This window comes from Stegodyphus dumicola, chromosome 8 (assembly GCF_044657685.1).
Source record: "Stegodyphus dumicola isolate Sdum_Otavi_A_Nest chromosome 8, ASM4465768v1".
In the NCBI taxonomy this organism is placed as follows: Eukaryota; Metazoa; Arthropoda; class Arachnida; order Araneae; family Eresidae; genus Stegodyphus; species Stegodyphus dumicola.
The window spans coordinates 175167042-175190114 of NC_140775.1; the positions used below are offsets into that span (position 1 = coordinate 175167042).

At 34.3% G+C, this 23073-nt stretch overlaps 1 protein-coding gene across 2 annotated transcripts in view; it reads right to left on the reverse strand.

Moving 5' to 3' along the window:
- The window catches only part of LOC118186705 (uncharacterized), a 1213074-nt gene that overhangs the window by 56220 nt on the left and 1133781 nt on the right, over positions 1-23073 (reverse strand). For both annotated transcript variants that reach the window (XM_085822787.1, XM_085822788.1), the window contains one exon: positions 11778-11975. In XM_085822787.1, the coding sequence (XP_085678913.1) occupies positions 11778-11975 (198 nt within the window). The remainder of the gene's footprint in view (positions 1-11777; positions 11976-23073) is intronic.

Below are 23073 nucleotides of genomic sequence, written 5' to 3' on the forward strand. Positions count from 1 at the left end.
GGACTTTTTAAAAGAATCTAGCTGGTTTTCACGTTACACATGAGGAAAACCACGAAAACGTCCATGCAGTCAGCCCGTTCGTCTAGAATCCAATCCAGGCGGAAAGATACTTGCAACCATAAAATTCTGCGTATACACAATCCATCATCTAAACACCAATGTACACCTCGAAGCCTCGAATTTTGCATTTTGAATTTGTTTCTTATTCATTAGCCTAAAGGGACGTCACCCCAGAAGGGCTGTTTGTCTCGAAACGGCATTTTGCGTCTAATAACTATAAACTGCTGCATCACTTTTCAAATTGTTGCCACCAAATATTATCGCCCTGTATTATATTTAAAGAAATTAAAAAAATGAGGAATATGCCTGAATGCGTGTATGTTTCTCGCATTATGAAAAAACAACGATACCTAAAGCCATCAAATTTTGAATAACGTAGTCCTCCACCTCAACACGGGCTCCTGGAAGCCTGAATCTTGAGTTCCGAATTTTTCTATTATCTATCTCATATTTTTTATACTTTAGCAAATTCTTGATTAAGAAACTCCACGATTTCAAAGCGAGCAGTGGCAACACATTGTACGGAATAAAATATTTTTTCTTTAGCACGCGAGATTGAGTATCGGAAATTCTAAAGACATGCTGTTTTTAAACTATTTTTAGCCCAAATGCTCTCGAAACGTGTATGTATGTGTAAATGGAAAAAAAAAAAAAAAAAAAAAAAAAAAAAAAAAAAAAAAAGCGCCTTTTTGGGTGTAGTTTAAAATCTGAAAACTATAAGATATTTTTTTAAAATCTTTTTTTTTCATATTTGAAAGCGAGCATGGCTACACTGTTTGAAATGAGCAATTTTCATCTCCAGCAAGCTAGACTGTTGCCATTCGGCAAAACGTAAGAAATTTATTTTTCAATTTTAATCAATAAACTAGGCTATTTAAAGGAACTCATACACCTTAAAACCCATAAGATGTTTGAATAGGTGACTGTCGCAAGAATTGGGATAACTTATTTATTTTAAAAGCAATTACTACCAACGTTTTACAGCTGACTACATAATATAGCTGCTTTCTGAAATAGTAATAAGAAAGTTTGTGTTGCCACATATACTTTTATAATTTAATCCGCTTTGTGACAAAATGTTTCGTCATGTTTCCAACTTGCGCGCACAGTTTAAAACATTCTGTTTCATAATTTAATTCCATATTTAATATATAGCTTTTATAACATTTAAAAACTACTGTGAACCTAAAATTGTAAAAATTTCATGTTAAATTTTTATTTAATTTGGAGTCGAGTTTATAAAATGTATTTTATTAAAAAAATTTTTAATGTTTCCGTCCATCAAATTTTTCAATACTAAAATATTCATCAGATTGTTGGTTCAGTTAGAAAATAGTGCCCATATAAAGAATTTCATCCAATTTCAAGTATGTACCATTAGCCATTTTTAAAATATCATGGAAGATGGAAACAGGGTGAAATATTTTATCACAAAGAGGATTAAATTACAAAAATACTTGTGGCAACACAAACGTTCTGGTTACTAGTTTCCAAAGCAGCTATATTATGTAGTCAGCTGTAAAAAGTTGGAAGTAATTGCTTTTAAAATAAATAAAATATCTCAATTCCTCCAACAATCACATATTCGAAGTTTATGAGGGGGTTTAAGGTGTATGAGTCCCCTTAAGTGCAATGTGTTGCAACTGGCTGAAATAAAATAATTTTATCTTCCACGGCCAGCGTTTTGTTTTCAGTAAAATGTAAGATTTAATCTGCTGTTATTGACTAACAAAATAAACGATCTGAAAGAAATAAACTCAGTTCTTAAGAATATTTCTTCTACTTTTTAATTATTAAATTTTGCATTTAAATCACGACATGTGTAATTAGAATAGTAAAATATTTTTATGAAATTACACTAACTGAGACTCATTAAACTCATTACATAATATATATTTCCTGATAACGTTTCTAGGCGGCTGGCTGCGCTAGAGGTTAGTCATGGAAATAATTAAGGCAGAACAATTAAAGTTTCTTTGTTTATAATTTTATCATTATAAATCGTTGGAAACGTAAATAATACCTACCGAAAGCCTTATACATTATTAACTCCATTAAAGTAGGACTATAAAAAACACACGAAATAGCTTAGGTTTATCAATTTACTTCAAGACCAAGTGATATTTAAAGTGGCGGCATAGATAAAAATTCTAAGAATAATAAAGGCGAATTAATATGTAATGGAAGTAAGCCCTCTTACGAAACTTCGAAAAGAGAGGCATATATTCTTAAAAAACATAAAAAAGACTCCTTTTTCTAAACCTCGGGGCAGGCCTTTTTCTTGAAATATAAAACTCTTTATACCCAAACTTCTTTGAATTTCTTTTCTTTAAATATTTCCCTCTACGGTGTCAGCTATAAAAGAAGAACTCTATAGAAAATTTTCCCACGTCCTCCGTATGTTTCTAGTTTATTAAAGCTATCAAGATTAAAAAAAAAATAAATGAAAGTAGAATTGCTTCTAAAAGAAGAAAAAAAGCGTAAGGGGACACGAGGGCCAATGGAGTAATTATTTCTCTTCCAGGGAAATACGAAAGTTGTTAATTTTAACAGCTTCGTAAATACGAAACAAATAATAAAAAGAAGAAGCACGTGAAAAAGAATAAACGAAAATTTTTTCACATTTTAACATTTTTTTCCCATTGATGATGCCTTTTGTTATCGGCATGTAGTGAGCAACTTATGTTTAAAAAAATAACAATTAGCTTTATTTAATTGGAATTAAATTCGACGGAAGACATTTTTTTAATGAGCTTCATCTTATCGAGTCAGTGTTCTGCTCCCAGAAGCATTGTTATAATTATTTACAAGCGTTTTGGAAAGAGCGTGATCCGGTTACAATTAGAAGTGGAAACTATAAAAATTTAGTTCGTAAATATTGGGAATTGCTTTTTTTATCGGCCTTTCATTCCAAAGTTCCTAAACTAGCTGTGAATAATGCACTTATTTTATTTGAAAGAGACGATGTAATTTATCTCTTTAAGTACGAAGATAATTCTGTGACTTTTATTGAAAGAAATGTTCTTTAATCATTAGAAATTTGCAATAAAATGAGCTAGAAATTTTATGTTTTAAGAACATTGCTGTTTTAAGGTTATCGCGTTAAATTAAAACTCTAGGGTTGTATCATTTGGTGATGCACAAAGAATAAATTATTAAAATAACAATTATTTTTTAGCCCAAAGGGGCTATTAGTCTCAAAATGGCATTTCGTGGCGTTTCGCTATAAACGGCGAATCACTTTTCAAATTGTTGCCACCAAATGTTTTCGCCCAATGTAATTTTAAATGAAATTAAATAATGAAGAATCCGCATTAATGTGTGCATGTTTCTCGCAAAGTGGGAAAAAAAAAAAAAAAAAAAAAAAAAAAAAACGACGGTACCTAGAGCCATCAAATTTTGAATAACGTAATACTTCACCCGAACATAGGCACCTGAACACCCCAGTTACGAATTTCGAATTTGGTCTATTACCTACTTTATATTTTGTAAAACTTTAACGAATTTTTGATTAACAAATTCAACGGTTTTAAAGAGAGTAATGGCAACACTGTACGGAAAAAAAAATTCATCTCCAGCGCGCGAGAGTGTGTGTTAGATATTCTAAAGATACGCTGTTTTTAAATATTTCGTGATATTGCTCCTGAACTGAAATTGATGTGGTTTAAGTGCGAAGAACATATTTAATAAATAAAGCTAATACAAAACGTTAAAAAAAAAACGCTTTTTTTGGGCGTAATATAAAATTTGAAAGCTTTCAAAATACTGAATTTTTATGTTACTTTTAAATATTATATTGTTTAATTATTCAAATGAATATTTAGAATTTTTAATAGAGATGCTTCAGCAATATAAAACAATTTTATCACATATTACTATACTACTATTTTGTGTGTGTGTCTGTGTGTGATTATGGCAAAGCCTCGAGGGCTATCTGCCTAAGGGGTGGAATGCCTTCGTGGAGAACTTTCTAAGGGAAAATGGCTCGTATACACGTTACACATGGGGAAAACTCCCACACAGCCAACCCGTTCGCGGGATTCGAACCTCGGACCGAACTACCAGTGCTCAGCGACTTTACCGTTCGGCCGCTGGTGGGCCGCTATTTTGAAAATAATTTATGTTATATACGCATCATATAGATTAGTGATCTCAAACTGGTGGCTTGTGGGCTGCTTGCAGCCGTCGAAGCAATTTTACCCTGTTTATAAATGTATAGTGTCTGTGCGGCATGGGGGCACTCTAAATATACGGCGGGTCGAAAGTCCTCTTGAGAGGTTGATGGCAGAGGAAGAGGGGTGGGAGATCCTCGGATCCGTCTTTCCGGGGTGCTCTGTAATTCTGTTGCAGAATCTTGAAGGAGTATTATTTTAGTGTATCTGCATAATATATATATTCTTAATAATGTTTATAATACTGTGATTGTGTTAATTGAACAGTATCACTGTATTTTTGACTCCCTAATTTTTATCTCTCTAAAAAAACACATCTAGTGTTATTAATCTAATACATTTAACTGACCAATCCAATCATTTTATATTTTGTTTGATTCCTTAGTTTCCAATATATTTATATATATATATATATTAATATTACATCTAATTTATAACTAGCAATTATTTTGTACTATATTTAATTATTGGGTTCATAGCTTCCTTGTGCATATTGTGTTTATGTAATCAGTAGCATATCTGCTGTATTTTAAGGAATATATAGTAACATATTTTCCTTATTTACTTTATTTTATTTTTTATTTTATTTTTTCGTTTGTTTGTTTGTTTTGTTTTAAAGAAAGTAGAAAGTAAACGTTATCCTCTACAAGTCCTATAGGCAAATTTATTATTCTCTGTTCAACAATTATGTAGCTTCTAATGTTATATAGCTACAGTTTTATAATAAGTACATTTAACTTTGGCCATTTGAATGTGCTGATTTTAATCGATTCTATTGTTAACTATTAGTTTATAGAAAAGTTTGAATCCGGTATTTAATTCATAGCGCGGTCTATTAACCCTGTGCAACTATAAATTTCATATTTAATTAATAATGTGCTCTGTTAATCCTTTTGCAAAGTAACTTCTAGAAACTGTTTAGTAAAATGAATCTTTAGCAATTTCCAACAAACAGGAAATTTAACTGCTAAGTAAATCATAACAAATAGCTGTATTTAACATCCTAGCATCGAAAATGTATAGCATTATAGTTCGACTGCCTCATCCGCGACCATGAGCGCAAACACGCATGCGCCATTCGGACCGAATTATTCTCAAAATAGGGTAGAAGGATGGATTCTATCCCTCCAGCATAGCTCTTTCCGGAGAAGGGAAAACCTTTCATGTCGCAGCAAGTAATACCACCCCTTTTAGGAGAGTCTATCTATTTTGGCAGAATGCCAACCAGGGTTGCGCTTCAGACGGTCGGACTATATAAGTGAAAATGACTATGTAAAACTATGTATGTGGCACTGTAACCTTTTGGAGAATTGTTAAAATACCATCCTGCCTGCTAGCTGTAACCACGGTAGCAGATATTAGATGGCATCTGCCAACATGATAATTAAGTCCTAGATTAGATAATTAAGACTCGTTAAGTCCTAGGGTCGGTGGTCATATTGGTAGTGTTTACGGGGTGCTATCCATCAAAATTTGGGGGGGGGGAGGTTAGGGAGCTGAGCTGTCACCTGTACGGTGCTCAAAGCTCTTGACAACGACAAGCTCAATCTTGTACTCCTTACTACGATGAATTTCGTGCGCTTGTTCTGATAAGTCAGATAGTCGCAGCAACATCAAATATTACTGCTTATGCATGTTTTGATAAGTATTTAGTGAGCGAAATTTAAAATTATTTGAAACTATTTGTTATTTTGTTCATAAAAATTTTCATTTTATTTTAACAAAAATTCTAGCTCGTCAGCTGCTTTCAGATCGTGCATTCGGCCTGCATGGAATTTGAATTCGAGTCTACTAGTTAGATATTGTCATAAAAATACCTGAACATAATAAATAATACCTGCAGAAATCGATTTATGAATAAAGCGAAAAATATAATGAAAACTCCATCGAATTTCTTTCTTGAAAGAATGTCTTCATCTTTGCATACATTATTTGCTCTTTAAAGAATTTTCCAAAGATGCATATCTGATGAATACAAGTACTGAAGATGCCACTTGCACAAAGAAACTTTTCTAAATTTAAAGCGAATTTATCTTATTTAAATAAATTCCATACAATTATGGCTGTTGCCATTGAAAGAAAATCTGCGAATAACCGAAAAAGTTTCCTCAACTAAAGTAATGATTCTTTGCAGAAGAAAAAAAATAACTGCGGGAAGATTGGCAACAGCCGATTTTAAATATTAAAAAAAAAACGAGTAATAAGCTCTAAATATTTTCGAGCGTTTCTGAAAGGATTTGCACACAATTAAAGTCTTTTTCAATTACGTATACACAGGTGGAACAGCTGCATCGGTCGTTTTTGAAGATATTTTTATCATCTTCCATTCAGTATGAAAATGGTCCATTTATTCATACGATACATTTTCCAAAATATTATAAAATATCTTGTCTATGAAACAGGATTCAGTAAAGAATTAATACGATAAAAAATAATACATTGCAGGAAATTTACGAATTAAGCTCGTTTTTCATAACTTTAAAAGGCTTGTTTTTTGATGGTATCTTTACTTTGAGTGCGTAGTTGCATTGAAACTAATACGTAACAATGTTAAGTGTTATTGTTTATGAATAGTGGAACTGCATAGAAAAACACTAAAGCTTTAAAAATATATCATTGAGACTGACAGGAAAACAATTGTTTCCAGCTTGTTCCTCGATTGGATTTACGCTTGGTTTAGAGAAAATAAAACGGGAATTAAATAATGTGGTTGCATGGCATGTGTTACGTTACATGACAAGACGTATAAAGATAAAAATATTTATCATTTCTATGGCATAAAATGTATTATTATTTTAAAAAGGAATGATAAAAGTAGATAGAAGATGGGGAATTTTGGCAATTTTCGCCAAATACGGCGGGAAAATAAGTCGCTAAAACCGTTGTCAGCTTAGCGATATCTTGATAAATTACCGAGATACCCATTTAATCAATGTTAATTGGATATGCCCTTGTATGTTTACTTTTCCGGCATAGATCGTATCTTAAGATTTTTCATGTTACATTACGTAGCAAAATACAACAGTTTCACAAACGATTGCACTAAAGTCATCTATCTACGTATAAGATTCGTAACGATATTGTAATTTATTTTATATGAAATTCAGGCTCATCATTTTTGTAATCTTATTGCAACCGAGCAAAGAATAGAGTTAATTTTTGCTCGAAAACTGTAGTAACTGTAACTAATAGTTAATTACTTTGCAAAAGTTCACGAGTGTTTTGTGTAACTGCTTCGTGCAGTAACTTTGAACCGGAATTTCTTTAATTTTGACAATACTTTTGTTAGTCAACTTCAAAACGAATTTATGTATGATGGTGATAAGTAGAATGAGAGATATTATTTTAAAATCTATATACCCATATTCATATTCGTCTATATCGGTGGTTTTCAAACTTTTTTGCCCTGAGCTCACCTTTCACCACAGCTTGAAAATCATCCTCTCTTCCTTTTAAAGCACAAAATATACATATACATTTGTTTTTATTTAGATTATGTTTTACGTGTTTTTATAACTTAAACAACAATAAGTATAGAAAGTGTTGATAAATACCAAGTTTAAAGTGTTTTTTTTTTAAATTCATAAACTAAAACTAAATGGGTGCAGCAAAATGAAAGGCTGAACGTATCCCTACCCCCAAGTTGAGAACCCCTGTTTAAAAAATTCATTTAGTTATTCAAATTTATTAGCCTAAAGGCGGCAAATTATTTTTAAGACCTCTTGAAGAATATAGGCCCGTTTATTTCAAGAGATTATTTTTTGATATCCTCTTGAAATCACAGACCTAGTTTATGAAAACAGCCGCATTTATGGCTTAATTTTAACTATTGTTGACATATAAATGTGCATAACGTCAATTCAGAGTTATGCAAAAGAACATGCAGACCTGTAGAGGGATTTGCACATAGACATATATAATGAAAATGCGTAATTTCAGAAGAAGATTATGGAAAAGAACACGCAGAAGATCAGCGAGATTTATGTTTAAATACACGAGATAAATGTTTACAGTTTCAGAAGAAGATTATATACATTAACAAGTAATCACAGAAGGAGATTTGGTGTACGCAGAAAACATCACGGAAGAAAGCGTCGTGGAGAAAACAACACAAGGAGAAAACATTGTGAAAGGAAAGAAAGCAAGAAGAAAATATCGCAGTTCTAAAACATGGGTATAAAACATCGGGGTAGAAAATATAGCGGTTCGAAAACTTTAACAGTTTTAAAATATTGTTGTAGTCGTATTAGCCATCGTTGTAACCGTATCGGTATAAAAAATAAAGCACCTACAAATCGTCGCATGAAGATAACATCGCATATATGCGTTATCAGATTATAAATGTATGCTCGCCTAACTCAAAGAAGCGCAAATTTATATCCTGTATTCTTACTTTTCAGTATGAGGATTATTTTTACTTCTGTATTTTATATTTTTGCTCTAGCTAATAAATTTTAACTGAAAAAGCAAGGTTAAAAAAATTTTAAACTTATACAGTTAATGAAAATAAAATGCTCCTACAGATGGGTGATAACGCAGTAAAAAGCACTATTTTCACTTTTACAGCTGAAGAAGCAGATTATGTCGTCAAACTTTCGAAAGTAGTACTACAGACTTAGAAAACTTTCTGCTGATTTCTATTGCCTGAACACTCTAATAATTATGTAGTTAACTATTAAAATTAACTATTTAATTAATCTCTTTTATAAAATTATATTATTAGTTTTCCATGAAAGATATTAGCATTAAATTTAAACTCATTTTTAGTTTTTTAAATGTTAAATTTCCGCTACCAATCCAGATTCATAAAAGATATTAATTAAGCTATGGACTCTAATAGTTAAACTATATAACTTTAAAAATTTTATTAACAGCTACACGAAGGATTAATTTTTAACTCGTTTTCAGTTTTTGAATGCTTCACTTTCCTTCTTGCTTTTACAATAAAAATGATTAGTTAATTTAAAAATACGAAATACGGAAGCAAAAATATTCTCAATTCCTTCGAGTTCATAAATCATTACGCGAACAAGCATTTAAAAAAATTTTGAAGTCTGGAAACGCATGCTGTCCTCTTGCAATGATTTGTAGGTGCTTCATTTTTTAACATTGCATTTTGTAAGATACTGTTTGAAAACTGTTTTATAAAGCTTTTGTATGGTTTTATTTTCTACCACGATATTTCTAGAACTCTGTTTTCTCCTTTCTTTTATCACACATTATTACGACGACGTTTTTCCCTTGTTTTTGTTTTTTTGTTCGCGATATTTTTGAAAATGGTTTCACCCATAACTTGAGATTAGCACTCCACCACATGGAATAAGCGTGCATAATGCTAAATAAAGATGTGAGGATCTATTTATTTTAACTAATGGATAATTGTTAGTTAAAATGACTTTCCTGTCACTCTCCTTTCCACTTACGCTTTCCTGCCAGAGTGTAAATTAGTTAGCACGCGTATATTCACATTAAGGGAGAAAGAAGTGCTATTTAAGAGAAGGTTTCAGAAATTGATTTTAGAGCGTGTTATACCTGCTTGAAAGCCACGTTGTTGCCCTGACTTAATAGCTCTTTGATTCTGAGGCATTGAGTGCTTCTAGCCAATTAGGCTTGTTCCGCCGACTTCTACGAGCCAGAGCCTTCTTGTGCGTTTAAATTATCCTGTGAGGCGCAGGCTAGACTAATTACATTTTATTTTACGTTCAACATTACTTGTTTAAGTTAAGCCAGATGCGTTGGCTTATGTAGACCCATGTAGGTCATTAGTGAACTCTTTGTGATCGAATAAAGGGTTATTTACACCCTTCTCCCTGACTTTGTCTAGATCATAAAACCAGAAGATAATGCCTATACGGTCTTTCTAGAGCTCGTTAGTTTATGCTAACTAAGAATACGAGACTCTATTGTGGTGACCGGCGGCAGGTTGCGCTGATGCCTCATGCCTCCGTGTAATGATTAGTACATTTGTTGAGGTCGCATATTTCTTACTGCATTTTGTTGAACGCAAAATATATTTATTACAAATTTATGAGAAGCTTCAATACATAATAACATGAGAAGCATAGAACAATTAATATAGGTAAGACTACCATCATTGCTATGGGAAGATCTGGCTAACGGTGGGTGTCTCTGGTTGAGAGTTCCAGAGCATTCTGTCGTGTTGTACGGTTGGAAACAATCTGCAGGCTGAATTAGCCCCGCCTCTTCAGCTTTTCAGTTTTATTTTACATCCTCTGATCCGTTATATCTGGAGCAATATCAGAGGAAACAGAAGGTCATTGGTTGGACAGCCTTCCTGAAATCGAGAGGCTTTAACGACAGACACAATAAAGAACGCTAAAATGTCTTGAAACTGGCCTTGAAGATATGCATGTCAACCAGAACGAATTATTGCGTCTGCGATGTTAGGCAATGTCGTTTCACACATCGTAAACAGCTTGAAAAGAGTGACTTGCGGGCACCACACACACGATTTTCTCAACCCTGTGTGTCCTCAGCACTATAAAGATTATACAAACACACCTACAGATTTTTCCCGCGTAACAACGTGAAATAAACACGCATAGTTTTAGTTGAAGATATGAACACGTCGGTATATTGAGCAATATATACAAATACAGTGGTGGCCAAAATTGTGGACACTTTTGGAAATTTTTATGTTTTTGAACTTATGTTTTGAAAATTAAGATAAGGCTTTTTTCGAGGAATTCTACCTATCAGTCCAACGTCTGTTAATCTCCTGATTGTTCTTGAACTGACAGAAACACCAGCATCATTCAGATAACTTCCGATGGCCGCTGATGACATTTTTCTATCTTGGAGACATAGTCTTTTTATTTTTCCGTCATCAATAGATGTGGTGCACCTTTTTAGGCCTTTTCCTTCTTTGTTTTTTTATTGAATTTGTCTCCTGATATCGTAAACAAAACTTTCGGACTCCAGATGTAGTCACTGAACCACCCACCTGTCTTGCAATTTCAGCATAGGAAAGACCACTTTCTCGTAACACAATAATATTACATTTCTTTCTAGGTGCCCAATCTACTCTTTTATTTGATGTCATTGCTTCTTGACTAAATATTAAAAACTTTTACAAAAATGCCTACTTGTAATTTCAGTGTATAAGAAACAGGTCCTCCTTCAACAGAACAAAGCAAAATAATGAATTGTTTCAAGTGTAAGCATGATGTCAGCTTCTCCTGGCAGTTACTAGCATTTGATTGGTTCTCAGAACAAGAACAGGGATTGGCCAGGAAAGCTAGACATTACAAACCACTTCATAACTGTGTTTTTTATTTATATTAAAATACATATAACTTTTTTTGTATTGCAAATAATTAAATTTTGTGTTTTGTATTGAATTCAGTAATAAATTCTCTTTAAAATGATATATACAAGTTTGCATTTTGCGAAACGTAACATTTTCTATAAGCTTACAAAGTTCAAAAACATAAAAATTTCCAAAAGGGTCCAGAATTTTGACCACCACTGTATATCTAGACACCTTTTTGCTGATGGTGTCTTGAAATCCATATAGGAACTTACCTGCTGCATATTCGGTCAGAAGATCTCGAAGAACTTCATTCCTCCCTGATAATTCAAGTGCTGAAGCACGAACAGAAAAACGAGCTCCTGTTTTTTGCCGTTGTTCGTAGATAAGTCGGAACAGCCACGAAATGGCGCAGGGCATCACACCAAGTTCTTGCACGGATTCGCTATTTCCCACCATTGTATGCGTTTTACCTGAAAGCAAAAAAGAAAGTAAAACTAATCAATGGATAAATCAGTTTAAAGAATTTTTCGAAGGTTTTTGAAACGCAATACACTTTAACAAATGTTAGCAATCAATACCGTAGCTGTCAAAAAGAATGAAATGCATTCGAAGCAAAAAATTTACGCTTAACGAATTTATTTCATTCCTAGCGTTTTTTATTGGAAGACTGAAGAATTCCTTTTCTCAGCTTATGAACTTGCGTCATAAAAATCAATGAATTTTTGCTTCAAAACGGAGATGAATTGTAACCCAAGTAATTGCTTTTTAGAATAGCTTAAATCCATCCAATAAAGCAAGAAATGAAAGAAAAGTTAAAAAAAATCATGCAAAGATCCAGTTGTCAGAAATATGTCAAAACTGCCAGAAATAGTATTCCAAATCTTTTGAACTTGATTTTTCAACTTCTTTTTTGTCCGTTAAAAATTAGTTTATTTCTTTTCGACTTGACATCGCTTTTCAAATGCATGTATCTTTACTTCAAAAATAGGATGAAGTAGACATCTTGAATTTTAAAATGCCTTTCAAACATAAAATTTAAGCATGAAGCGAATTGTACGCAAATGCTATCTAAATGACTCTTTGAGCAACTAGATTCATCGATATTTGAAACATAGTGAGAGAATTTAAGTACTTAGTGCAGTATAATGCGTATCCTTCAATTAAGATATAACTGAAGAGCGTACGAGGCTTTTAACATATTACTGAACAATAAACTCCTTGTCTCCTAACTTTAGGCCAAATTTGCATATCAAGAGGCAAACTCGTGGTTATAATATCGGGCCACACTCAATTCGTAGTTCGGACTCGCAGCTCTGGTTACGGACGTTTTTGTTAATTATTAGATATTTTTATTGTAGACAAGACAACGATTGTGGTGACAGCGGCTAAAATCTAACTCTTAACTTCCCACTGTTGCATTTGTGCAACATATGATTTATTTTAATTTAACAGACTCAATATTTTTTTTAATTACCTACAAATCACTTATCTAAGAAAAAAAGGTTACTGCAACGAAATACATGCTAAATTTGTCACTAGATAGCAGCACATTTTTTCCAGAAATCGCAGCAATTATAAAAATCTCTGTTGCCTCAAGAACTGTGTTTTTGCTATAAAAAGAATCCATTATATTTTATGCTTCCTCTTGTTCATTGACGAAAACAATTACCAGGTAAGAAATTTAAACATTTTATGTTCATTTAAAAGAAATTTCGATTTTCTAATAGAAAAAGTTTGAAAGAAATTTGATTTTAATTATATGTTGCAGATCTGCAACATTGGTCTTTGGCTACCATTTTGACATGGCCAAAAAGCGTATACTAACCCAAGATGAAATTGCTAGATATATGAATAATTTGGGCAAATTGAGTGATTTAAGTGATTATAGTCTTGAATATTCTGCTGATGATGTTCATTTTTTACATGATTGTGTGTCATCTAATGATGATTCGGATAGCGACTGTGAAATAGTGTTGTTTCACAAAATACAATTCAAAATATAAAAACATCCGATGATGATGATAATAAATTTGATAGAAATATTTCAGTCAGTGTGTGCTTGTGTGATTATGGCAAAGCCTCGAGAACTATCTGCCTACGGGAAGGGATGCCTTCGTGGAGGATTTCCGAAGAGAAACTGGCTTGTATACAAGTTACACATGGGAAAAACCACGAAAACGAACTACCAGTGTTCGGCGACTTTACCGCTTGGCCGCTGGTATATTTCAGTCAGAGAACCTTTTTTAAATTTAACTGTTAAGAATAATAACACATTGTCAAAGAATATTTTATGGAAAAATCAAAACATTTCATTGATTGAAGAAGTAATAAAATTTCATGGAGATGACACGTTCCCAAGAGAAATTACGGATTTGGGCACTACGTACCAATTTTTTAAATATTTATGGATGGAAGAGATCATAAGTAACATTTATGAAGACAGCAAACGATACGCTATTCAAAAGAATCCAAGTAAGCCTTTGACTATATCAGAGAATGAAATAAATCAATATTTGGGTATTTACATTTATGCATCTCTAGTTCACCTGCCAAACTATAGAGCATACTGGTCAGAAGAGCTTGGATTTAATCGAATTAAAGAAACAATGAAGAAATCTGGAAATAAAATTTAAAAAATTCTAATGAATTTACAAAAATTCAAATCTGAAGTTGCATCATGCTTATGCAAAATGGGGTACGATCGAAATGCTAAAAGAGGAAGACCTAGTAATACTTCAATAGAACAAATGTCTCAGACTAAAAGATGCAAAGGGACTGCCCAATCCGTTCCATGTAAGGACATTTGCAGAGATGGTATAAATCATTGGCAAATATGGTCAGAAAAGAATACGTGCAAGTTTCCAAACTGCAAGAGCTACACTCAAACTGAGTGCGAAAAGTGTAAAGTAGGGGACTTTTTATAACAAAGTCAATAACTGCTTTAAAAGTTTTCATTGTATGTAAGGCTAAAGCAATTTATAACAATGAATAATAAAATCCTCATATGAAAAAAGTTTTTTAATTTTACAGTACTGCGCAATGTTGCACTTCTGCAACAAACAAAAAAATGACTGAAATTCAATTTAAAACTGCTTAATTTAAAAAAGAAAAATATTTTTTCCTTTTATTATTACTTAAGAAGTAGCTCATATAATTTTTCCATAGAAATTTAAAAAATTGGGAAGTTAAGGGCTAAACGAACTTGAAACTGGACAATCGAAGAACGAAATTAGTTAAATCGCCATGATTCCTATAGAATATGCTACTAATCAAACATCTAATTATTTAATACTGACTACAGTTTTTGGTGCTACGACAACGTATTTTCTCCCTATTTTTTGCATGCCTTCGTGGTGTAATGGTAGCACACTTGGCGCGTATTTGAGAGGTCCAGATTCGAGTCCTGGCAAGAGCTTTGCTCATTTTCTTGTCTTATAGATGAAAAAATCCTAATATCTTTACATTATCTTTAGAATATTTAAATCACCAATCCAAGGGAACAATTTTCCCTAAAACTAACATTTTAAAATCATCATTCCAAAGGAAAAATTTTCCCTAAAGCTAACATTTGTTTGCAATGCCATATGCAATTTCAGGCTTGATGATTATTCCATTCATACTGAAGAAGGTCCCTCCTGAAATGTTCGAAAAGTCTTTATTTTATGTTATTATTTGATTCCAAAGTATAGTTTGTTTACACATATGTATTATAGTGCTCCAAAGTATTGTATTTGTTGTAAATTTGGTATACAGTTACAGATTTTTGTATTTAATTTGATATTTTTGTAGAATTATAATTAAAATTGTTTTATTTCCCCGTCCAATGCAGCGCGTGACGAGTTTTAAGAGAAAAACTACGGCGAAAAGTAAAAAATACAGGAGCACACGCATTTAACATTTAATAATTAGATATCTCGTAATTGTACTCTTTTGATTTCCAGAAACCTCGAGAAAATACCAGAATGTTCTCGTGCATGATTAAAAAGCTTATAAAAGCCGAAGCAAAACATCTCAGGTCAGTTGTTTACTTAGTACTGTTAATTGATTGTAGCGAATTCGCGGTGAGATAGGATTAGCTTTCTCTGTGCGTCGGATTGCGTTATATTTAACGTTTTAGTAGTTCAAAATATAACTACTGTGAGATACTGTGATATTATGCGAATATCTCTGAGGACATATTTCAGCATTTTGTTTTATTTCTTGTGATAAGAATAAATTTTATTAATGTTTTATCATCTGACTTGTGCATTCAATCTATTACGAACCCGTACGCACGCAACAATGCATAAAGTTCAATTATTGTTTGAGAGTTTTCCAGTAAATGCGTTTGTCTTCCACAAGATTGATATTATGTATAGCCCTTAGCTGTATTGCAACTTCGTATGTTAACTGCAATAATGTTACGTTTTCTTGTTCTGTTGATTGTCTGTTCAAATTGTTTAGATTCATTTCGCCATCTTCTTTTTCCATTAGTTAGGCCTGCTTTTTTCAGACTCACGCGTATAAAGTTCTGGCTTTTACTTAAACCTTAATTCAGATACAAAAATGCTGACTTAAAATTATTGATGAATCTTTGCCTCTGCCATAATTTTTCCCTAAGCTGAAAATAGATAAAATAAGTAAAAGCCAAATAAAAATGTTTCATGTTATCTTATTGTTGGTAGAATTACATGATTATTCGAAACGGGAATGTCCATTGCCATCTACAGTTACTAAACTCAGGACTAGATTGCAGTTTAAATTAACTTCAAACTGCGTGTATTCAAGGAAAGTAGTACAAGTCAAAAGGATGCCTCTCGCTTAATTCTTTTGAAGTTATCCCAAAATAAATAAGTTAAACAGACCTACAAACAGCAGATCTTGATATCAGTGCAAAGACAAGAAACTGACACCAATAGAACAAGGGAAATCGGTGTCTTCCTTTGTACCATAAACTTATCCCAAATTGATCGTTCAAGTTGAGCAGAAATAAACCATATCTTTGAAGAGGAATCAGTCATAGTACAAACTGGTTCTGAGGTGTTTATGTTCTTCCAGCGCTGATTACCAAGCAACTGTTAAAGCCGATTTGAATTGGACATTTTATGTTTGAAGTTGCAGTATCTATGCTGCGTGTGCGTGGATCCGTGTAAGAATTCTCTTGCTTTTAGTTCCGCAGATGGCAGGCATTAATGCAAACGAAATGGCAGAAGTTACCACATTTTATTTCGAGAAACCCAAGAGGACTTTAAAATGTTATTGGAAAACTGGGACGATGTAGGGGCAGTGTTTGATACTCCGCCATTATTTGATGTGTGTGATATGAATAAAGAATTGTGAGGCTAAAGGAGCCCACAAACGAATGAAAGATGTGGAGACTGAGCTAGACATTCATAAAATCGAAAAATAAATACACAGATACTGGATGATATAAAATATGCGATTGAAATTATCTGTGGAAATTATATCTATGCTTGCCAATCTGTTCTACAGCGTTGAAGAACCTGTATCGCTGCCAGATGGTGATCATATGAAGACCTATAACTTGAACATAAGTGATACCAAAGAAAAGTTCTACTTGCTATTATTAAAGTTCTTTTTATTATCGCGCAGAGAGCATAAATATTATATTGGCACAATCTGTAGTGAACAGTTACAGTTGACGAAAGAAATGTAGGAAGAGCTTCAGACTTCGGACATATCCAGACAGGTGTTAACAGTATATCTATTTAAGCAAGGAATGGAATATAATGCGTGGGCTTTGGATAACAAAAACAAGAGCGCAAATACTGTCGCTATAAGAATTGATAATGGAAGAAAAGATCCCATTACCATCACTTTTATTCTATTGCTTGTGAATATATATAAGGTATTTCCTTCTTCCTTTCGGCATGCCTTTGTGGTGTAATGCTAGCACACTCGCCTAGTATTCAAGAGATCTTGTTCTGGCAAGGGCATTGCTCATTTTTCATGTTTCCTGCTTCAAAAATACCTAATGTCTCTACAGAGGCGCCCTAACTAAAAGGTGGTGGATGATATTCTTCACCACCAGGATTTGGCGATTGGATCCCCTAATCTCCAATCACCTTCCTCCCTCCTTTCTGTATGCCTCCTTGGTGTAACGGTAGCACACTCGGGACGTTTCGAGAGATCCACGATCGAGTCCCGGTGAGGGCATTGCTCATTTCTTATGATTCCTCCTTCAAAAATATCTAATGTCTCTACAGAGACGCCCTAACTAAAAGGTGGTGGATGATATTCTTCACCACCAGGATTTGGTGATTGGATCCCCTAATCTCCAATCACCTTCCTCCCTCCTTTCTGTATCCCTCCTTGGTGTAACGGTAGCACACTCAGGCCGTTTCGAGAGATGCAGGATCGAGTCCCGGTGAGGGCATTGCTCATTTCTTATGATTCCTCCTTCAAAAATATCTAATGTCTCTACAGAGACGCCCTAACTAAAAGGTGGTGGATGATATTCTTCACCACCAGGATTTGGTGATTGGATCTCCTAATCTCCAATCACCTTCCTCCCTCCTTTCTGTATCCCTCCTTGGTGTAATGGTAGCACACTCGGGGCGTTTCGAGAGATCCACGATCGAGTCCCGGTGAGGGCATTGCTCATTTCTTATGATTCCTCCTTCAAAAATATCTAATGTCTCTACAGAGACGCCCTAACTAAAAGGTGGTGGATGATATTCTTCACCACCAGGATTTGGTGATTGGATCCCCTAATCTCCAATCACCTTCCTCCCTCCTTTCTGTATCCCTCCTTGGTGTAACGGTAGCACACTCGGGGCGTTTCGAGAGATCCACGATCGAGTCCCGGTGAGGGCATTGCTCATTTCTTATGATTCCTCCTTCAAAAATATCTAATGTCTCTACAGAGACGCCCTAACTAAAAGGTGGTGGATGATATTCTTCACCACCAGGATTTGGTGATTGGATCTCCTAATCTCCAATCACCTTCCTCCCTCCTTTCTGTATCCCTCCTTGGTGTAACGGTCGCACACTCGGGGCGTTTCGAGAGATCCACGATCGAGTCCCGGTGAGGGCATTGCTCATTTCTTATGATTCCTCCTTCAAAAATATCTAATGTCTCTACAGAGGCGCCCTAACTAAAAGGTGGTGGATGATACTCTTTACCACCAGGATTTGGCCATTGGATCCCCTAATCTCCAGTCACCCTTTAAAAAAACGAGCCAGTAATTTCCTCCCTCCTTTCTGTAGGCCTCCTTGGTGTAACGGTAGCACACTCGGCGCGTATTCGAGAGATCCACGATCGAGTCCCGGAGAGGGCATTGCTCATTTCTTATGATTCCCCCTTCAAAAATATATAATGTCTCTACAGAGGCGCCCTAACTAAAAGGTGGTGGATGATATTCTTCACCACCAAGATTTGACGATATGATCCCCTAATCTCCAGTCACCCTTTAAAAAACGACCCAGTAATTTCCTCCCTCCTTTCTGTATGCCTCCTTGGTGTAACGGTAGCACACTCGGCGCGCATTCGAGAGATCCACGATTGAGTTACGGTGAGGGCATTGTTTATTTTTCACGATTCCTCCTTCAAAAATATCTAATGTCTCTACAGAGGCGCCCTAACTAAAAGGTGGTGGATGATACTCTTTACCACCAGGAATTGGCGACTGGGTCTCCTATTCCCCAGTCGCCTTTAAAAAAACGGGGAGTATATAAGGTATTTTCTCCTTCCTTTCTGTATGCCTCCGTGGTGTAACGGTAGCTCACTCGGTGCGTATTCGAAAGTTTTTGGTTCGAGTCCCGGCAAAAGCATTGCTCATTTTTCATGTTTCCTGCTTCAAAAATATCTAATGTCTTTACAAGTTTTCTTAAATATATCATAAAAGTGCCTCTTGACAAACTGGAATTGAAATAGATGAAAAGGAAAGGAAAATATTAAACAGAAACTGGTTATTTAAACTAAAACCTTATACACAGCCGTTTTCAGAACAGATTACTGATTCTAAACGACATCACAGAGAAAATTCTACTTTTCTGTCAAAAGTAGAATGGCATTTTCTCTTTGAATTTAAAAAAAAAAAAAAAAAAAAGGCTTTTGCCACAAAGTAACCACATAACTTTATTCTTTCTTCTCCCTCCCCCTAAAAAGTTTCTCTCTGGGACACCATCACGCCGATGACGTCATAAATCCTTACAGTCAGGATTTTTGCTGAGTCTCCGCACTGAATATTTTCCGTCTCAGAAAACTCTAATCCAATAGACATTTCAAACGGAATATATTTATACAAAAAGAAGTGGAGGGGGGAAGAAGTGTTTTTCATGCTTTGGGAAAAAATGTACCTTTTTTCTGCTTTTATTTTTTTCTCTTCCGTCAAATACGCTAAGGTGGATGACAATAAGAATTTTATGGAGCAGAATTGAAAAAAGGAAGTGTGATAAAATACAATGTGCACATTATGAATGAGACGCTTTTCGTGAAATACCTTTGAATAGGTTATGATCTGTGAAATAGAAAGATACATTTTGAACTAGTCTATGAATATGACGGATGTTTTTCATCGTGGTTTTAGAATTCTTTTAACAAAAAATTTCGCTTCAGTGGTGTTTTTTATGCTGTAAGTTGCTTGTTAAAAACTTTATCCCCAACAGATTGAACAAAAATGTATTCAGCATCACAAAATCCCTTTCAACATACAAAAGTGCAAACTTCACGCGAGAAAATACGAGTATAAAAACCGAGTGACCCAAAAGTCCGTTAACATTTGAAAATTAATAATTTACTGAATAATGTAGGTAGAGAGATAAAAACTGACACACATGATTTAAATGCCATGGGGTTTTATTGAAAACGACAACAACAGAAAAAAAAAAAAAAAAAAAAAAAAAAGTGCTTAAAACGGTCAACAGATGGCGCTTCATATGATAACAAAAGCAACATTTAGCATAACAACTCATTTTTAACAAACACTATGTTCTTTATAACAATTGTTCAACTCGTCGGCCGTCATTCATCAGCAATACCTGTAGTAGAGGGATGATGTTATGAACAACACTGTACAGCATATCTGTAGGTATGGTGAGAAATTTCCGTCGGGGATGTTGTCCTTTATCATCCGTAATTAGGTCGGACGATCGTGGTGGACTTGCGATTAACCCGCCAACCAATAATCACACGGATTGAAATCCGGAGACCTGAGAGGCCAAGCATAACGGAAGTCGCAGCTCAGCACACGATCCTCACCAAATGATGTGTGTAAGAGATCTTTCTCACAGCTTGTAGCAATATGGGGTGGAGCATCATCCTGTATAAAAGTCATACTTAATTGCTTGACCAGTGGTGAGTCCTTGTTGGTGCTGATTCGCCTACCTGCATTGGAAGAGCATAGTACAGGAAACTCTTACCAAACTTGGGAGTTACGTCACTAACACATAACGCGTACAGCAAATTTGCGTTTCCAAAGTTAATCTTCCATGAAACACATAGTTTAGCTATAACTCGGAGAAAGAAAGAGTACTTATAATTTAAACAAACCTATCTATCGTTCTAAGGCAAAAAACGAAACAAATGTTAATCGAAATATTTTTTATTGCTACTTAGCAAGTGCGAGTTGCAATATTTTTCTTATATAAAGCTGGTGATCTTCGCTTGGGACAGCGACTGTTGCCAAAGCTTTGAGGTTTTTCAATGCCTCTCACAAACTGTCCTCTTCTTTCTTCATTTGGGTTAATGTCCACTGCAAAATCAGATAGTTTCAGTGCCTTTATTTTAGCTACTCGTTTAACTTGTTGTAAACTAAAGCTGCTTAATCAAGATTAATGCAATTCTTCATTCGTTATTTCTCGATTAATTCTTTGACTTCTTCTGTATCTGACAACCGTTTGCTATCAGTTGCTGTTGCAATCTGTACGTCCTCTTTGGCTTCATTTTTAAACGATGGAAATCCTTTAAAATTGCTGATAATTTCTGATCAAAGCTGATGCCAGCAAACTTTCAATGTTAATGAATGAAAGATAAAACGTGTATGAATGAAATTCAAATTAAGTGGAAACAATTAAGATAATCGTATATGCGAAATTGCATTCGGCAAATCCGCGTCCGACAAGGATTCATTGCATTAATCAAGATTAATGCAATTCTTCATTCGTTATTTCTCGATTAATTCTTTGACTTCTTCTTCTGTATCTGACAACCGTTTGCTATCAGTTGCCGTTGCAATCTGTACGTCCTCTTTGGCTTCATTTTTAAACGATGGAAATCCTTTAAAATTGCTGATAATTTCTGATCAAAGCTGATGCCAGCAAACTTTCAATGTTAATGAATGAAAGATAAAACGTGTATGAATGAAATTCAAATTAAGTGGAAACAATTAAGATAATCGTATATGCGAAATTGCATTCGGCAAATCCGCGTCCGACAAGGATTCATTGCATTGGTCAGAGGCCGCATTAGAACCCTTGCATCCGAGGTTTGTAAACGAATACTTCCCTGGTAATTAGCTAAGAATAAAACCACGTTCTGTAATTTGAATTACATTTCAATGCACGTCGCCTAATTGTAAGTTATTGTTGATAAAAAATCGGCCCTTAAATTTTGTAAATTCTTGCTTTTGTTGTAACCCACTACGAATGGGCACAAAAGTCTGTTGAATTTAACTTCAACCTATGTAGTAAACATACGTTTAAGAATTATTTAAGTAATTGCGTTGCAAATTTATGAAACCAGCAGTGACATTAATTCTTTAGCGAAGATTTATTGGAGAGGTTTCAGTATACATTATAACAAACTGAATTTGGAGAATGGTAATATAATTTTAAGGTTTGGATTTAAAAACAATTTCATGTACTAGGATAACTCACTTAAAACTACACAACGGTATTTTGACTTTATATAATCTCTGTTATATAAAGTCTTTACTTTATATAATCATGATCTGTCGCCAGATAATCATGCTAGAAAATTCAGATTAAATAATTTCCTGCTCATTGGAATAATGATATATTTATATACATACCTGCATATGCGAGCATCGCATATGCTAGCTGAAACATCCAGCGAAGATTGAAGCAAGAGATTTTATTTCGAGGAATGGCAGTTTCTTCGAAATGTCAGGTAAATAGTGATTTTCCTATCATTTTGCTTCAAGGTCAATTGCGTACAATTTTTCCATGATCGAATAACACTTCAGGACAGCGTAGAATTAACACGGCGCCTTGTAAGGGTTTTAATAAGAACTAATACTTTGTCATCGATTATATCTTTTTCCAGAAATGATCCTTTTTCCGGAAATCATCATACACTTTGGCCGATTTTTTGCACCGTTTGCGAAATATTTGCGAAAAACAGATAAACAGCGCCCTTAAATTCTGCTTGAATGTTCTAGACTGTTTCGTAGAGTAAACGAGCAGGACGACATCTAATAGTTTTAGTAGAAATGATAGCGAAAACGCAACAATGGCGATGTGGTTTCAAAACTGAACCCGTGTAAAAATATTAATATTTCTTTTTATTCTTTTTTGTAGGAAAAAATTATAATTTCCTTGTTTAGCATGGACGACTTCCACCGGCGGGGGGGGGGGAATGCTAAAGTGAACCAAAGATGGGATTCG